Consider the following 14,432-nt stretch of genomic DNA (forward strand, 5'->3'; position numbering starts at 1 on the left):
TAATTTTCCACTTTCAAGGTTTGCAATCAACTTTTTTGGTGATTAGAAGTTACAACGATAGACTTGAAACTTCCTGTAGAAGTAACCTCTGAACTGGTAACAGTGCTGTTTCCGATAGGAATATTGTTATTATCACTTGTGATACTATTATATTTTGTGCACGTGAAGTTTTAAAGAACATACCAATCGTTTGGAACGCAAAACTTTTATTTATAGTCATAGTGCCTGATCCTGCTGAATAAATTGCAAGAAGTAATTTTCTTCTCTTTCAGTGAGCTCGAAGAGTTGTGTCAACTTGGAGACTGGAGCCGGCTGGAGTGGCCGTGCGGTTCTGGGCGCTCCAGTCTGGAGCCGAGCGACCGCTACAGTCTCAGGTTCGAATGCTGCCTCGGGCATGGATGTGTGTGATGTCCTTAGGTTAGTTAGGTTTAAGTAGTTCTAAGTTCTAGGCGATTGATGACCTCAGAGGTTAAGTCGCGTAGTGCTCAGAGCCATTTGAACCATTTGCAGACTGGAAAATATGATCAGTATGCTTTCTGGATGAACGCAGAAACAGTTTTCAGGCTTTTGTAAACGGTGAAGGTAGGTGTAAACTACGCACAGACAACTGAAGTGCTTACTATAACGAAGTAACGACAACAAGGGCTATTTACCGGCCCCACCACAACTGTTCTGTGGACATTTCTGTCCACAGATGTAATTTTTTCTAGTTGTTCACTTTCTGGATCACTGCTTCTAGTACCAACGGCCATTCAGTTACTTGGTTTTGCCAAACAGATTATTAGATTGATTGTAGTTTGGAAGAATGCAGGCGCATCATTGTCTTTAGCACCTGAACTGCACTGGCATATTGTCACAATCAAAGTACATCGAAACCGGAGAAAAACCGTAAACTATTCAAAATTCAGCAACGTTATTTAAACAACTGATGAGTATGGAACGTAGTTCAATTCTGCTACGAAAGCAGCTATACATTTAAATAACAGCCGCACATCGCACATGGGCTTGGCGAATTATTACCACAGGTTTGTACCAACATTTTTAGCAGTAGCACAAATATTCACTCATCCATTAAAAAAAAAAAAGGGGTGAAGTTTTACTGGTCATTGGAGCAGTTGCTGTCGTTTTTGATAACTGAACATTGAGATAAGACTGGGGAATTATTGAAGCTGTCTGCCAGCTGTTTTACAGTCAGCTAGAACACGTAGTCTCACCTGATAAACTGCTGCTGCCTTGACCATGGCCGACAAAGGACTCCATTTCGTCTATCTGATGTTTCTGATAGCTAAAACCAACATTAGTAGGAGGCAACAAGGGAGGTCTACTAACCAGAAGACATACAGATCAGTTAAAAATTAAAATACCAGGCGTGTTTTTTAAGTATGTACCGCTTTGAAATTTAAAAAAAAGACATGCTAAGATATCGCAATAAGTTTATTTTTACATGAAAGCCTGTACCTTAATCTACTTTCCTACATAAATTGCTTCAATATTGGGGCACTTGTCATAACGTTGTACCAGTGTTTTAATACCCTCCTCACAGAAGTCTACCAGCTGATTTGTTAACCACCGCATCACCATTGTTTTGACTTCGTCATCGTCTTGAATACGCTGACCGCCCAGGTGTATCTTCAAGTGCAGGAACACTTGGCAGTCACTGGGCGCAAGATCGGGGCTGTACAGAGGATGGTCTAGAGTTTCCCATCGAAAAGATGTGATGAGATCTTTCGCCTGATTCGCCACATGCGGACGGGCATTCTCTTGCAGCAAAACGATGCTCTTGCTCAACTTCCGTGGATTGGTTTCAGAAATCGTCACCGTGGTTGTGGTACCGCTCAAGGAAAGTCAATGCACTGTCTAAACGTTTAGTTTTGTGCGCATCCGTCGACATTTTCGGTACCCAACGTGCGCACAATTTTCGGTAATTCAAGTCCTCGGTCACAATGTCATACAAAACAATGTTGTTGTTGTCTTCAGTCCTGAGACTGGTTTGATGCAGCTCTCCATGCTACTCTATCCTGTGCAAGCTTCTTCATCTCCCAGTACCTACTGCAACCTACATCCTTCTGAATCTGCTTAGTGTACTCATCTCTCGGTCTCCCTCTACGATTTTTACCCTCCACACTGCCCTCCAATGCTAAATTTGTGATCCCTTGATGCCTCAAAACATGTCCTACCAACCGATCCCTTCTTCTAGTCAAGTTGTGCCACAAACTTCTCTTCTCCCCAATCCTATTCAATACCTCCTCATTAGTTACGTGATCTATCCACCTTATCTTCAGTATTGTTCTGTAGCACCACATTTCGAAAGCTTCTATTCTCTTCTTTTCCAAACTAGTTATCGTCCATGTTTCACATCCATACATGGCTACACTCCAAACAAATATTTTCAGAAATGACTTCCTGACACTTAAATCTATATTCGATGTTAACAAATTTCTCTTCTTCAGAAATGCTTTCCTTGCCATTGCCAGTCTACATTTTATATCCTCTCTACTTCGACCATCATCAGTTATTTTACTTCCTAAATAGCAAAACTCCTTTACTACTTTAAGTGTCTCATTTCCTAATCTAATTCCCTCAGCATCACCCGATTTAATTGGACTACATTCCATTATCCTCGTTTTGCTTTTGTTGATGTTCATCTTATATCCTCCTTTCAAGACACTGTCCATTCCGTTCAACTGCTCTTCCAAGTCCTTTGGCGTCTCTGACAGAATTACAATGTCATCGGCGAACCTCAAAGTTTTTACTTCGTCTCCATGAATTTTAATACCTACTCCAAATTTTTCTTTTGTTTCCTTTACTGCTTGCTCAATATAATCATACAGTAAAGCTGCATGTCCTCGGGAAAAATTACGGCTGTAGTTTCCCCTTGCTTTCAGCCGTTCGCAGTACCAGCACAGCAACGCCGTTTTGTTTAATGTTGCAAGGCCAGATCAGTCAATCATCCAGACTGTTGCCCCTGCAACTACTGAAAAGGCCGCTGCCCCTCTTCAGGAACCACACGTTTGTCTGGCCTCTCAACAGATACCCCTCCGTTGTGATTGCACCTACGGTACGGCCATCTGTATCGCTGAGGCACGCAAGCCTCCCCACCAACGGCAAGGTCCATGGTTCATGGAAACATTAGGAAAGTCATCCCGCAAGGAGGAAATCGTAAAGCTTCTGTTTTCTCTCACCTTATTGCCCACTTCCTGCACCAAACTTTCGTTAACGAGCGAAGGACGCCCACTCCGTTGTTCATCATGCACATTTGTGCTGCCATCTTTAAATGCTCTCACCCACTTTCTTACCATTCCACCACTCGTAATGTTTTCTCCGTAAACCGCACAGATCTCACGATGAATATCGATACTTCACAGTCGACGGAGGCATCTTAAACACTCAGTACACAACGTAAAGAAAGAAGAATCATACTGTATTGGCTTTCATGTAAAAATAAAATTATTAAGATATTTTAGCACATCTTGTTCTAATTTCAAAACGGTACTTACTTAAAAAACACGCCTCGTAAGATGTTCCAAACACACACTGAAATCCAAGTTAGCCTGTTAGAATATAATCAGATCAAACCTTGCATGTAAATATCTGCTCTAGGTCAGAAAAATAAAGCAAGTGATTAAAACGAATAAGTCCTTCAGCCTCTGTTTGGAGAGAGAGAGAGAGAGAGCACGAACTGAGACTTGTGTTAAATGGATAAGTAGCAGAGAGAACTGAGAGAACAGGCAGGCGCATTAAAAATTACCCATACTGAAATCTTGCTTGGCGTTATCATGCCTACCAATCTGGATGCTAACAGTAGCACCATTATGGGACAGACAACCGAAATACTTCTGACAGTGCCGTGCGGGATTAGCCGAGCGGTCTCAGGCGCTGAAGTCATGGACTGTGCGGCTGGTCCAGGCGGAAGTTGGAGTCTTCCCTCGGGCATGGGTGTGTGTGTTTGTCCTTAGGATAATTTAGGTTAAGTAGCATGTAAGCTTACGGACTGATGACCTTAGCAGTTAAGTCCCACAAGATTTCACACACATTTCAATTTCTGACAGTGTTATTGTTCAAAGCTTGCCAACATGTGCTGTACGTTCCGTAGCTGCTACCAAGCACAAGAAGCACGTGCGCAGAGATGAAAACGGCGGAAACACCTGCGTTAGTGATAATTATGACATTCTCCAAGATACTGCATTGGTGCATAACTTGGAAGCGTCTTTCCATGAGTTCAGTAAACACAACAGATACACATAGCAGAGATTTTAGTCGCCAATAATATGAGCATGTTCTCCTTCACTAGTTACAACAGTCTGCGAACGCTGGGTAACTTCTCCATTCCGCGTCTGTGACAATCACGTGGTTTTGAGGTGAAGAACCCGTTGAGCCATGCCCGGAGCGCATTTTCATCGGTAAAATTAGTTCCTTGAGGGTTTCTCGGTAGAAAGGTGAAAATCTGAGGGTGCAAGATCAGGTAAATAACGTGGATATAGAATGACTTCTCAGTCCATCTCCTGTATAGCGATTTTTGACAGTCTAGCGCAGTGGTTCCCAATATGTGGTCCGCGGGCCCCCAGAGGTTCGAGAGCTATGCCAAAGGGGTCCACAAGATCCTATTAGAATAAAAAAGACATTAACTTATACTTCGTATGGTAACAGATCTTTGTTTTTGGCAGCTTCTTGCATGAGCAGAGCCTTAGCGAACGCTAACTTCTGCGTCTAGCGTCTTCCTAGAGCCAAGTGACACTACTAGCACACTCTAGTGAGAAACTAGAACTAGATAGGGGCAAATAGTTCTGCTGTCTGCCGTTAGGCTGCGCGCGCTGTCTCTTTGCAGCTGACAACTGACAGTCACTTTACACAAAAACTCGCTTTTCAGACCGCAATCGGCCATTGTTAATTTATTGCCAGTGCTTTCACAGTCCGTATTGTTTACATATTCAATATTCTATATTAAAACAGTAGTGTTTGTAAAGCGTTCATGAAAAATAAATATAGGAATTGGCTCGACATGCGGTCGGATTTCAGAGTGAAAGTTTCAAGTTTGGAACCTAATATTTCAGACATAATGGACTCAAAGGGCACATTGAACTCATCTCATTAAGAACTGAAAATTAAAACTAACTGTGTACTGATGGAGTACTCTGCTGAAACAGTATTTTTTCAAATAAATAATACCTTGTATGAAATTAGTGTTTTTTTTTATTTTTCACACGTGTCTACTCAATGCAATCTCTAGTGTAGTACACTTGAAAGACCAATAATACAATCAGTTTTAATTTTTTCCTGTCATTTTCAGTTCATACTCAATTTTTATTTTTTTAAGGAGTTTGTTATACTAAACACCTAGATTTGAAGACAAAGATTTTGAACAATAATCAAAAATTTTACAATAACAATGATGGCGAAATTGAAAAAGTTTTAAGCTCAATATTTTTTCAATAACGAATAGGTCAATTTTTTTCTAAGTACCAAAAATAGAAAACGTATAAAAAGACACTTAATTTAGCTTTTTTAGGTACGTGATAATGTGATATGACGAGGTACCAATCATGCTCGATGAGGGGGTCCTCGAGAAAATTTTGTTGGGAACCCCCTGGTCTGTCGGGATGCGGACTGGCAGCCACATCTTTTGTGGATGTGTGCTGATCTTCGAAACGGGGGCTGCTGCTGTGTTTGGTCTCAACCATTCCATTCTTTTCTCTATGTTAGCATAAAGACAACACTTCTCATCAGTAACGATACAGGGTAGGGAAGGTCGTTGTTGTTCACGAGCCAGTTAATGACAAGCAAGCAAATATGCACATACGGCCACCCGTTGATTGTTGTGATTTTGGCCTGGAACATTCGTTACCTATATACCCGATTGCAAATGTCGCACAATGGAGGGATGATCACAGCTGATCGCATTTGCGAGTTCTCGAGTACACCGACGTGGGGTATTGTTCATTAATGCGTTTAAACGATTTTCATCAAACCCTAAACGTGGAAATGTGAAAAAGAACCTGCTTAAAACGAGAAAACCATTTCATTACCGTGCTCTATCCATTGGTATTGTCCCCATTGACGGAACAAATGGTTCTGGTTGCCTCCGCTTCTGTCACCCTCTATCGAATTCAGGCAGACGAATATGTGGAAAATGTTCCGATTTGGGGCTCCTTTTTCTAGCTTGCACAGCAAAACTCACTATCTCCAAATGGCAAAATCATAATATGTAACTCGAATAGGAACAGTGAACTACAACAACGAGAATACCGATACGCAAAGAAAGAAAAGAAAACTGCGAACTTATGCACCAGCCTAATAGAACTGCGGCTGACTGAGGTGGTAAGCACCAATCTAATAATTTTTGTTAACCTGGGCGCTACACCAAGGTCAGCGCAAAGCAGACCCCACACTCGACCTAACTGAACCGAACAGCGAAGCTTAGCTTCAGAGCTCAGAGGTACTGGAGTGGTGACAATTTTGAGGAGGATGAGACGCCTCAGGTGGTCTATTGTCCCTATTTTGCAAAGCATCTGTGGCACAAATTTCAGAACAACGGTTTGGTCAGCCTTTGTGGATTTTTGCCGTCTTGCGAAATATCAAGAAAAATTAAACTGGGATTCGGTAAAATACTCAGCCCCCACGAGACGACACTCCCCTGATTAGGCAAGCCTACGGCCGTCTCTAAGTGCCATGGAAATCGTTTGATGCCATTTATCCATCAATTAATTTCATCAATTTTTGAAATAATAATCGTGTCAACCCACGAGCTGTGTCAATCAATAGATAATGTTATGGGCAACGTGAACATTCCTTTGTCAGGAAACTGGACAGGGCTCCTGTCGTTCCTCTTGCGCGCCTTTTCGTAGGTTAGGGAAAAAATTTGCGAACAAGATGAAATATGCGTAGAATCGATTGAAGTAGTTGTCAGCAACCATTTATGAAAAGGACTCCCTTCAGTCATGTGGTGTGAGCAGGTATGTGCTACGTTGTGTGTTAAGTCAGGAAGTGAATGGGGCGTAACATCTAGTCATGTGCCGGGTGATCAAAAAATCATTATAAATTTGAAAACTTAATAAACCACGCAATAATTTAGAGAGAGAGGTAAAAATTGACACATATGCTTGGAATGACATGAGGCTTTATTAGAACAAAAAAAACAGTTCACAAAATGTCCGGCAGATGGCACTGGACAGAAAAAAGTTAGTTACTGCGCACGACAATGGTGTACAAAAGGAGCTCTAATGAGAGAGAGAATCAGATGCACCAGCAGTCGCAGCATGTTGACGTTACCTCAAAAGGTAATTTTAGTGAGGCAAATGGGGAATGTGCTAGTTCAGCGTTACGATCCTATCGCCATAGGAAGGGGATACGAACGGGTAAAGGTCTGTTGACAACTGCAGCTGTGGCGAGAATCATTTCGAAGTTCGAAGCCACGGGTTGTTTAGACGGTAGCCCCCTAGTGGCCGACCGATCACAAGGCGTAATGCTGCTGAGACAGTTCAGGAAGAAATGGAGGCTGTAGCGGGTTCGTCTATGCACGGGGAAGTCAGGGCTCGTGCTGTCACACGTCGCACCGGCATTCCATACACTACAGTTTGGTCGGCACTGAGGCTTACCCTCCGATGCTATCCGTACAAAATCCATCGGCATCATGAACTGTTACCTAGCGATTTAGTGAAGCATAGGGCATTTGCGGTGTGGGCGTTTCAAAAGATGGCGGAAGATGACGATTGGTTGAGTAACGTGTTATGGACCGAGGAAGCTCATTTCACGCTCCGATGGTCTGCCAACGTCCACAAATGCTGAATTTGGGCCACCGAAAATCCTAGAACTGTCGTGGAAACTCCATTGCATGACGCGAAAGTCCTGGTATGTGTTGGATTTATCTTATCTACCGTTATCGGGCCTTTTTTTTCTCCGAGGAAATGCGTGATTCTGGTTTCGTAACTGTTACCGTGAATCGCATCATCCCCAGCCTGGCTGATAAACACCTGCTGAAACGTACGACCTTTATGCAGGATGGCGCTCCATCCTATATTTCTCAGCCGCAACTTTCGTCATACTCAGCCTCCCAGGTCGCCAGACCTCAATCCGTGCGATTTTTGGCTCTGGGGTTACCTGAAGTCGCAAGTGTATCGTGATCGTCCGACATCTCTAGCGATGCTGAAAGACAACATCCGACGCCAATGCCTTACCATAACTCCGGACGTGCTTTACAGTGCTGTTCACAACATTATTCCTCGACTACAGTTACTGTTGAGGAATGATGGTGGACATATTGAGCATTTCCTGTAAAAAACATCATCTTTGCTTTGTCTTACTTTGTTATGCTAATTATTGCTATTCTGATCAGATAAAGCGCCATCTGACTGACATTTTTTTAACTTTTGTATTTTTTTGGTTCTAATAAAAGCCCATGTCATTCCAAGTATGTGTGTCAATTTGTACCTCTCTATCTATATTATTCCGTGATTTATTCAGTTTTCAAATTTGTACTGACTTTTTGATCACCTGGTATATCTGCAGGGCTCTAGGTCTACATCTGTATGCATACTCTATAAATCACACTTAAGTGCCTGGAAAAGAGTTCAGCGAACCACCTTCACAACAATTCTCTGTTATTCCACTCTCGAAGAGCTCGTGGGAGAAACGAACAACTGTATCTTTCCGTGTGAGCTCTAATTTCCCATATTTTACTATGATGATCGTTTCTCCCCTGTAGGTTGGCGTCAACGAACTATTTTCGCAGTCAGACGAGAAGGTTGGTGATTGAAATTTCGTGAGAAGACCCCGCTGCAAAGAGAAACGTCTTTGGTTTAATGATGTCTAGCCCAATTCCTGTATCACATCCGTGACATTCTCTCCCATATTTCTCGATAATACGAAACATGCTACTCTTCTTTGAACTTTCTCGATATACTTCATTAATCCTATCTACAGCAGTACTCCACAAGAGGGCCTACAACCGTAGTGTATGCAGTCTCTTTAGTAGACCTTTTGCATCTTCTAAGTGTTCAGCAGTAAAGCGTAGTCTTTGGTTCGTCTTCATCTGACATTTTCCATGTGTTATTTCCAGTTGAAGTTGTTCGTAATTGTGATTCTTAGGTATTTAATTGAATTTACGGCCTGTAGATTTGATTGATTTATTATGTAACCCAAGTTTAACAGATTCATTTTACCACTCATGTGGATGACCTCATACTTTTCATTATTTAAGGCCAACTGCTAATTTTCGCACCATACATATCTAAATCGTTTTGAAATGTGATTTGATCTTGTGATGACTTTACTAGACGATAAACGACAGCATCATCTGCAAACAACCTAAGAGGGCTGCTCAGTTTGTCTCCTAAATCGTTTATATAGATAAGGATCAGCAGAGGGCTTATATCAATACCTCGGGGAATGCCTGAAATCACTTCTGTTTTGCTCGATGAATTTCCGTCAGTTATTACGAACTGTGACCTCTCGGACAGGAAATCACGAATCCAGTCACATAACTGAGACGATAATCCATAAGCACGCAGTTTGATTACAAGCCGCTTGTGAGGTACTATGTCAAAAGCCTTCTGGAAATCTAGAAATACGGAATCAGCTTGAAATCCCTTGTCCATAGCACTCAACACATCGTGTGAGTAAAAGAGCTGCTGGGGTGCTTTTAGGTGTGGAAGCGCACTAGCAAGGTTATAACATGGATGAAGACATATGCTCCCTCTCATTTGTTGCTCAGTCATGTCTCATCCATTCTCGTTCGTCTTTCGTTCGTTTATGGTTGCTTATTCGTTCTCTGTTAATGTGGACACTGGCGTAACAGAGTGCAGCCATGCTACGAACAGCTTGCTCTGAACTCCACTACCTTGTCCGTCAGACTTGTAGAGTTTAGCATTGCTATGAATTCTGTCACACCATGAGACTGTGGTATAGACGTACGCCAGAGTTTAGGCCACACACACCTGGCGTCGACTACGAGTTGCTGTAGCAAAACTGGTAAGCGTTACTGTGTATGCCGCTCCTATCAATGAGTCTCAAGAATATCATGACTTCTTAATGCCTTCTGTAAGTAGATATCCCTCGAGTGCATTTCAAATACGAACCTTTCCTTTTTTTCCCCTACAAAAGCTAAGTAGTCATCTTTGTCTGCTGCCATCTTTTTGTTCCATTTGAAAAGTGGTCCTGGCGGAGGTTCGAGTCCTCTCTCGGGCATGGGTGTGTGTGTTTGTCCTTAGGATAATTTAGGTTAAGTAGTGTATAAGCTTAGAGACTCATGACCTTAGCAGTTAAGTCCCATAAGATTTCACACACATTTGATTTTTTGATTTGTAAAGGCTACAGTCTGAAGTAAGAGAACTTCTCTATCTCTTTAATACTTTTTCAGTTCAAATATAACACCGCCTCAAATTTAAATTGTATTGAAGAAAATATCTAAATTAAGTTAAAATTCTCTTAACTGCTTCTTACCAATAACCATGCCGCCTCTCTGAGTGCTACAGCACGTTTTAGCAGGAACACACATAGTACGATAAGAAGTCCAACGCTGCCACAGTCATGGTGACATAAGAATTTTTCTGGATGTAAGAAATTACATACCAGAAAGTTGGTAAAGAAGTGACAGTTAATGAAATACTAAACACACGAGTTATAGTTTGATTTTGAGGTGACTCATCGACCTGGTAAGGTACATGAATGGCAAAATGTGCGAGCTACTGATGTAGACAGCCAAGTATTCGCAACACTACCTTGTGCATGGAAGGTCGTGCGTGCATAAAGATGTCAGTCTCGGACCTTGTATTGTGGTACCAGTCACACAGTGAAATTTAGTTTGTAAAAGAAGCGCATGGTCGTGTGTTGACCAGGCACTGAGCCTGTCGAACAACAATGTGACATAAGCCCACCAGTACTGGCAATGGACACATCGACAAGACGTGATGTAGCACGTGAACAATAGAACAGATGCTGAGTAATCGTGTCACCATAATCACTGCAGTACTCTGGTGCCTTACATAGTGACAGCGTACACTTTGAAGGCACATGAAGTTCTCAACATACGAGATAGTGCACAACCGTGAGATACCATCACCATTTGAGCAAACCATTGGAGATAAAAACAGATCATCAGTGCGCAGTTTTGTCGAGGCCTTACAAAAAATGTGGCCCAAGTGCAAAAGGTACATGTGAGGGACGTAGAGGAGGAGGTCTGTTTGGTACAACGAAATGCGAAGTCACCCAAGTACCGTGTAGGACATTGGGTGATGGTGACTGTCTCTTACACCCCAGACGAGTAAACGAAAAAGAAATTTAGGCCCATTTCAAGGGCTAGCACCAGGTAAGAGTTCCTGATCCCTACTCGCACCACAATCGTCCACATTGGTCGTATTCGAATCCTCCATGGCGCGCCACTTTCTTTACCACCTGTACAGGTGTCGGTCTCTAACTGGAGGACGGTGGGGTGGGGGGAGAGAGAAAGGGAACTGAAAAAAGTCACAAGGTGAGCGGGACACTCCCACCTCAGTGTATTCACTAAGATCGAGAGACAGACTGGCGTGAGTGAGTTGGGAGGGTGGTAGGTGTTTCCCTTCTGGAGGTAACAATGGCGCCAAAGGTGAACGGAAGGAGTGTCGCGATATAGGTGACGCTCCACCTCTGCAGCCACGGATGGATGGACGACCTGAGGTTGCTACCACTCCACCACGGAATCCCGGTAGCAAAATGACGTCGTGATAGATCACTAGAGAACATTACAACAGACGTTGAGCGCCTGCACATTTTCTGCCAGTCACCACGGACCGTGGGAGATGCGTGACAGCCTGTCTAACGGGTACTGTTAGCAGTGCTTGTAACACTACAACCCTTTAACTCATGTATATTTCAGCTCTGATTACTCGACTTCATAACCGTTTTTTGTAAATATATGTCTTCATGGACTTTGTTAGTAATTAGTGTTTATGAAAATGTAATGTATTTTGATAGAGTACTGTTGTTGTTGTGATCTTCAGTACTGAGACTGGTTTGATGCAGCTCTCCATGCTACTCTATCCTGTGCAAGCTTCTTCATCTCCCAGTACCTACTGCAACCTACATCCTTCTATATCTGTTTAGTGTATTCATCTGTTGGTCTCCCTCTACGATTTTTACCCTCCACGCTGCCATCTAAAGCTAAATTTTTGATCCCTTGATGCCTCAGAACATGTCCTACCAACCGGTCCCTTCTTCTTGTCAAGTTGTGCCACAAACTCCTCTTTCCCCAATTCTATTCAATACGTCCTCATTAGTTATGTCGTCTACCCATCTAATCTTCAGCATTCTTCTGGAGCACCACATTTCGAAAGCTTCTATTCTCTTCTTTTCCAAACTATTTATCGTCCATGTTTCACTTCCATACATGGCTACACTCACACAAATACTTTCAGAAACGACTTCCTGACACTCAATTCTATACTCGATATTAACAAATTTCTCTTCTTCAGAAATGCTTTCCTTCCCATTGCTAGTCTACATTTCATATCCTCTCTACTTCGACAATCATCAGTTATTTTGCTCCCCAAATAGCAAAACTCCTTTACTACTTTTAGTGTCTCATTTCCTAATCTAGTTTCCTCAGCGTCACCCGTCTTAATTCCACTACATTCCGTTATCCTCGCTTTGCTTTTGTTGATGTTCATCTTATATCCTCCTTTAAACTGTCCATTCCGTTCAACTGCTCTTCCAAGTCCTTTACTGTGTCTGACAGAACTACAATGTCATCGGCGAACCTCAAAGTTTTTATTTCTTCTCCATGGACTTTAATTCCTACTCCGAATTTTTCTTCTGTTTGCTTTACTGCTTGCTCAATATACAGATTGAATAACATCTGGAAGAGGCTACAACCCTGTCTCACTCCCTTCCCAACCACTGCTTCCGTTTCATGTCCCTCGACTCTTATAATTGCCATCTGGTTTCTGTACAAATTGTAAATAGCCTTTCGCTCCCTGTATTTTACCCCTGCCACCTTTAGAATTTGAAAGAGAGTATTCCAGTCAACGTTGTCAAAAGCGTTCTCTAAGTCTACAAATGCTAGAAATGTAGGTTTGCCTTTCCTTAATCTTTCTTCTAAGATAAGTCGTAAGGTCAAGTAAGAATTATTCATGTCAGATCATTGTAAATACGTTGGCCATGTCAGGGAAGTTTTTATTGTATAGACATGTTAGGATCTTAATAACGTTTTGGAACATTATACTATGTTTAGTGAAAGACCGAACAAGTGGATTACTGCAATGAAAGAGAGTAGTAACGAAAGTTGCTCATGCAGTACTGCACTACTACTGCAGACAACCAGTTCAAATTAAAAGTGATTATTATTTAAATTCAGTTTCTATGATAATAATGTGCTGGCTCTCATATAGTGGAAGTAGTTTAAGCGATATTATGTGCATATGTCTACATAACTCTGGTAGTGAAAAATAGTTGTTGCGATCAATGCAAGTTTTTACTGCACTTATTTGAAAAGCAGTCAGCTGTGTCGATTATTATTGGTGATCATTATAGTAACTAACACCACTGCATTCCAAATAAACGTCTTTGCTGTCCACATCACACGTCTCTTACACATGTAATCTTGCGCCGCCTCTCCATTCCACAGCCATACGTACAGCACTGAAGATAGAAGTTGTCATCCGGTGACACAACATAGTTTAGCTCATCTCTGACAGTGAGTAGACTACAAGGAAATTAGGAAGGTTTCATGACACTACAGCGCTTCTCTTGAAGCAGCAAATTGGAAAGACTGCAGATAACGTGAGCTAGCCATTATCTGCTAGGTTCTAGTAGAACAAAGACGAGTCTTAAAGTTATTCTGTGAGTCACCTGGCAATGATGAGGATCATTGAGTTCCTGAAGACGCTCCAGCTGGAGAAGATGCAGAGGAAGCCCCTCCTGTCTGTCTTGCTCTTGCCCACGGTCTGGATCACCTGCAAGGCGAACGGTGGCACCGTGGAGCCGTTGGTGGCTGCTATGCGACGCACAACGGCCAGCGCCTCCTGCTCGCGACCCCTGCACGCCAGCCAGCGTGGAGACTCGGGGAACCAACTGTCACAGAAAAAGTACAACACTCCTGTAAGTACTAATCACAGTAGTAGTAGTGGAACATTTGTCCACTGATCAATTTTACAACAATATTAAATCTGTCAGCTTAGTACATAGAGAAAACACATTGAAGACTTAATTTATATGTTCTGACATTTAAACATTTACATTTCAAGCTTAAGAGTAATTTATCCATTGTTTACAATTTCTTTATTATGTTCATACTCGAAAAAAGTGAGCTCAATACGGAAACTAATGTTCTGTTCATTAGACACACACACACACACACACACACACACACACACACACACACACACACACATATATATATATATATATATATATATATATATATATATATATATATATATATATATATATATATATATAGTAAAACT

General features: G+C 42.0%; 2 protein-coding genes across 2 annotated transcripts in view; one reads left to right on the forward strand and one right to left on the reverse strand.

The window, feature by feature from the left end:
* The window catches only part of LOC126355717 (solute carrier family 22 member 7-like), a 488,802-nt gene that overhangs the window by 182,960 nt on the left and 291,410 nt on the right, over positions 1–14,432 (forward strand). The gene's annotated exons all lie outside the window — the stretch shown is intronic.
* The window catches only part of LOC126355873 (solute carrier family 22 member 5-like), a 40,512-nt gene that overhangs the window by 17,762 nt on the left and 8,318 nt on the right, over positions 1–14,432 (reverse strand). Inside the window, exon 2 of the mRNA XM_050006373.1 lies at positions 13,816–14,037. Within this exon, the coding sequence (XP_049862330.1) occupies positions 13,816–14,037 (222 nt within the window). The remainder of the gene's footprint in view (positions 1–13,815; positions 14,038–14,432) is intronic.

The sequence above is a fragment of the Schistocerca gregaria genome, chromosome 3 (assembly GCF_023897955.1).
Source record: "Schistocerca gregaria isolate iqSchGreg1 chromosome 3, iqSchGreg1.2, whole genome shotgun sequence".
NCBI classification, from domain to species: Eukaryota; Metazoa; Arthropoda; class Insecta; order Orthoptera; family Acrididae; genus Schistocerca; species Schistocerca gregaria.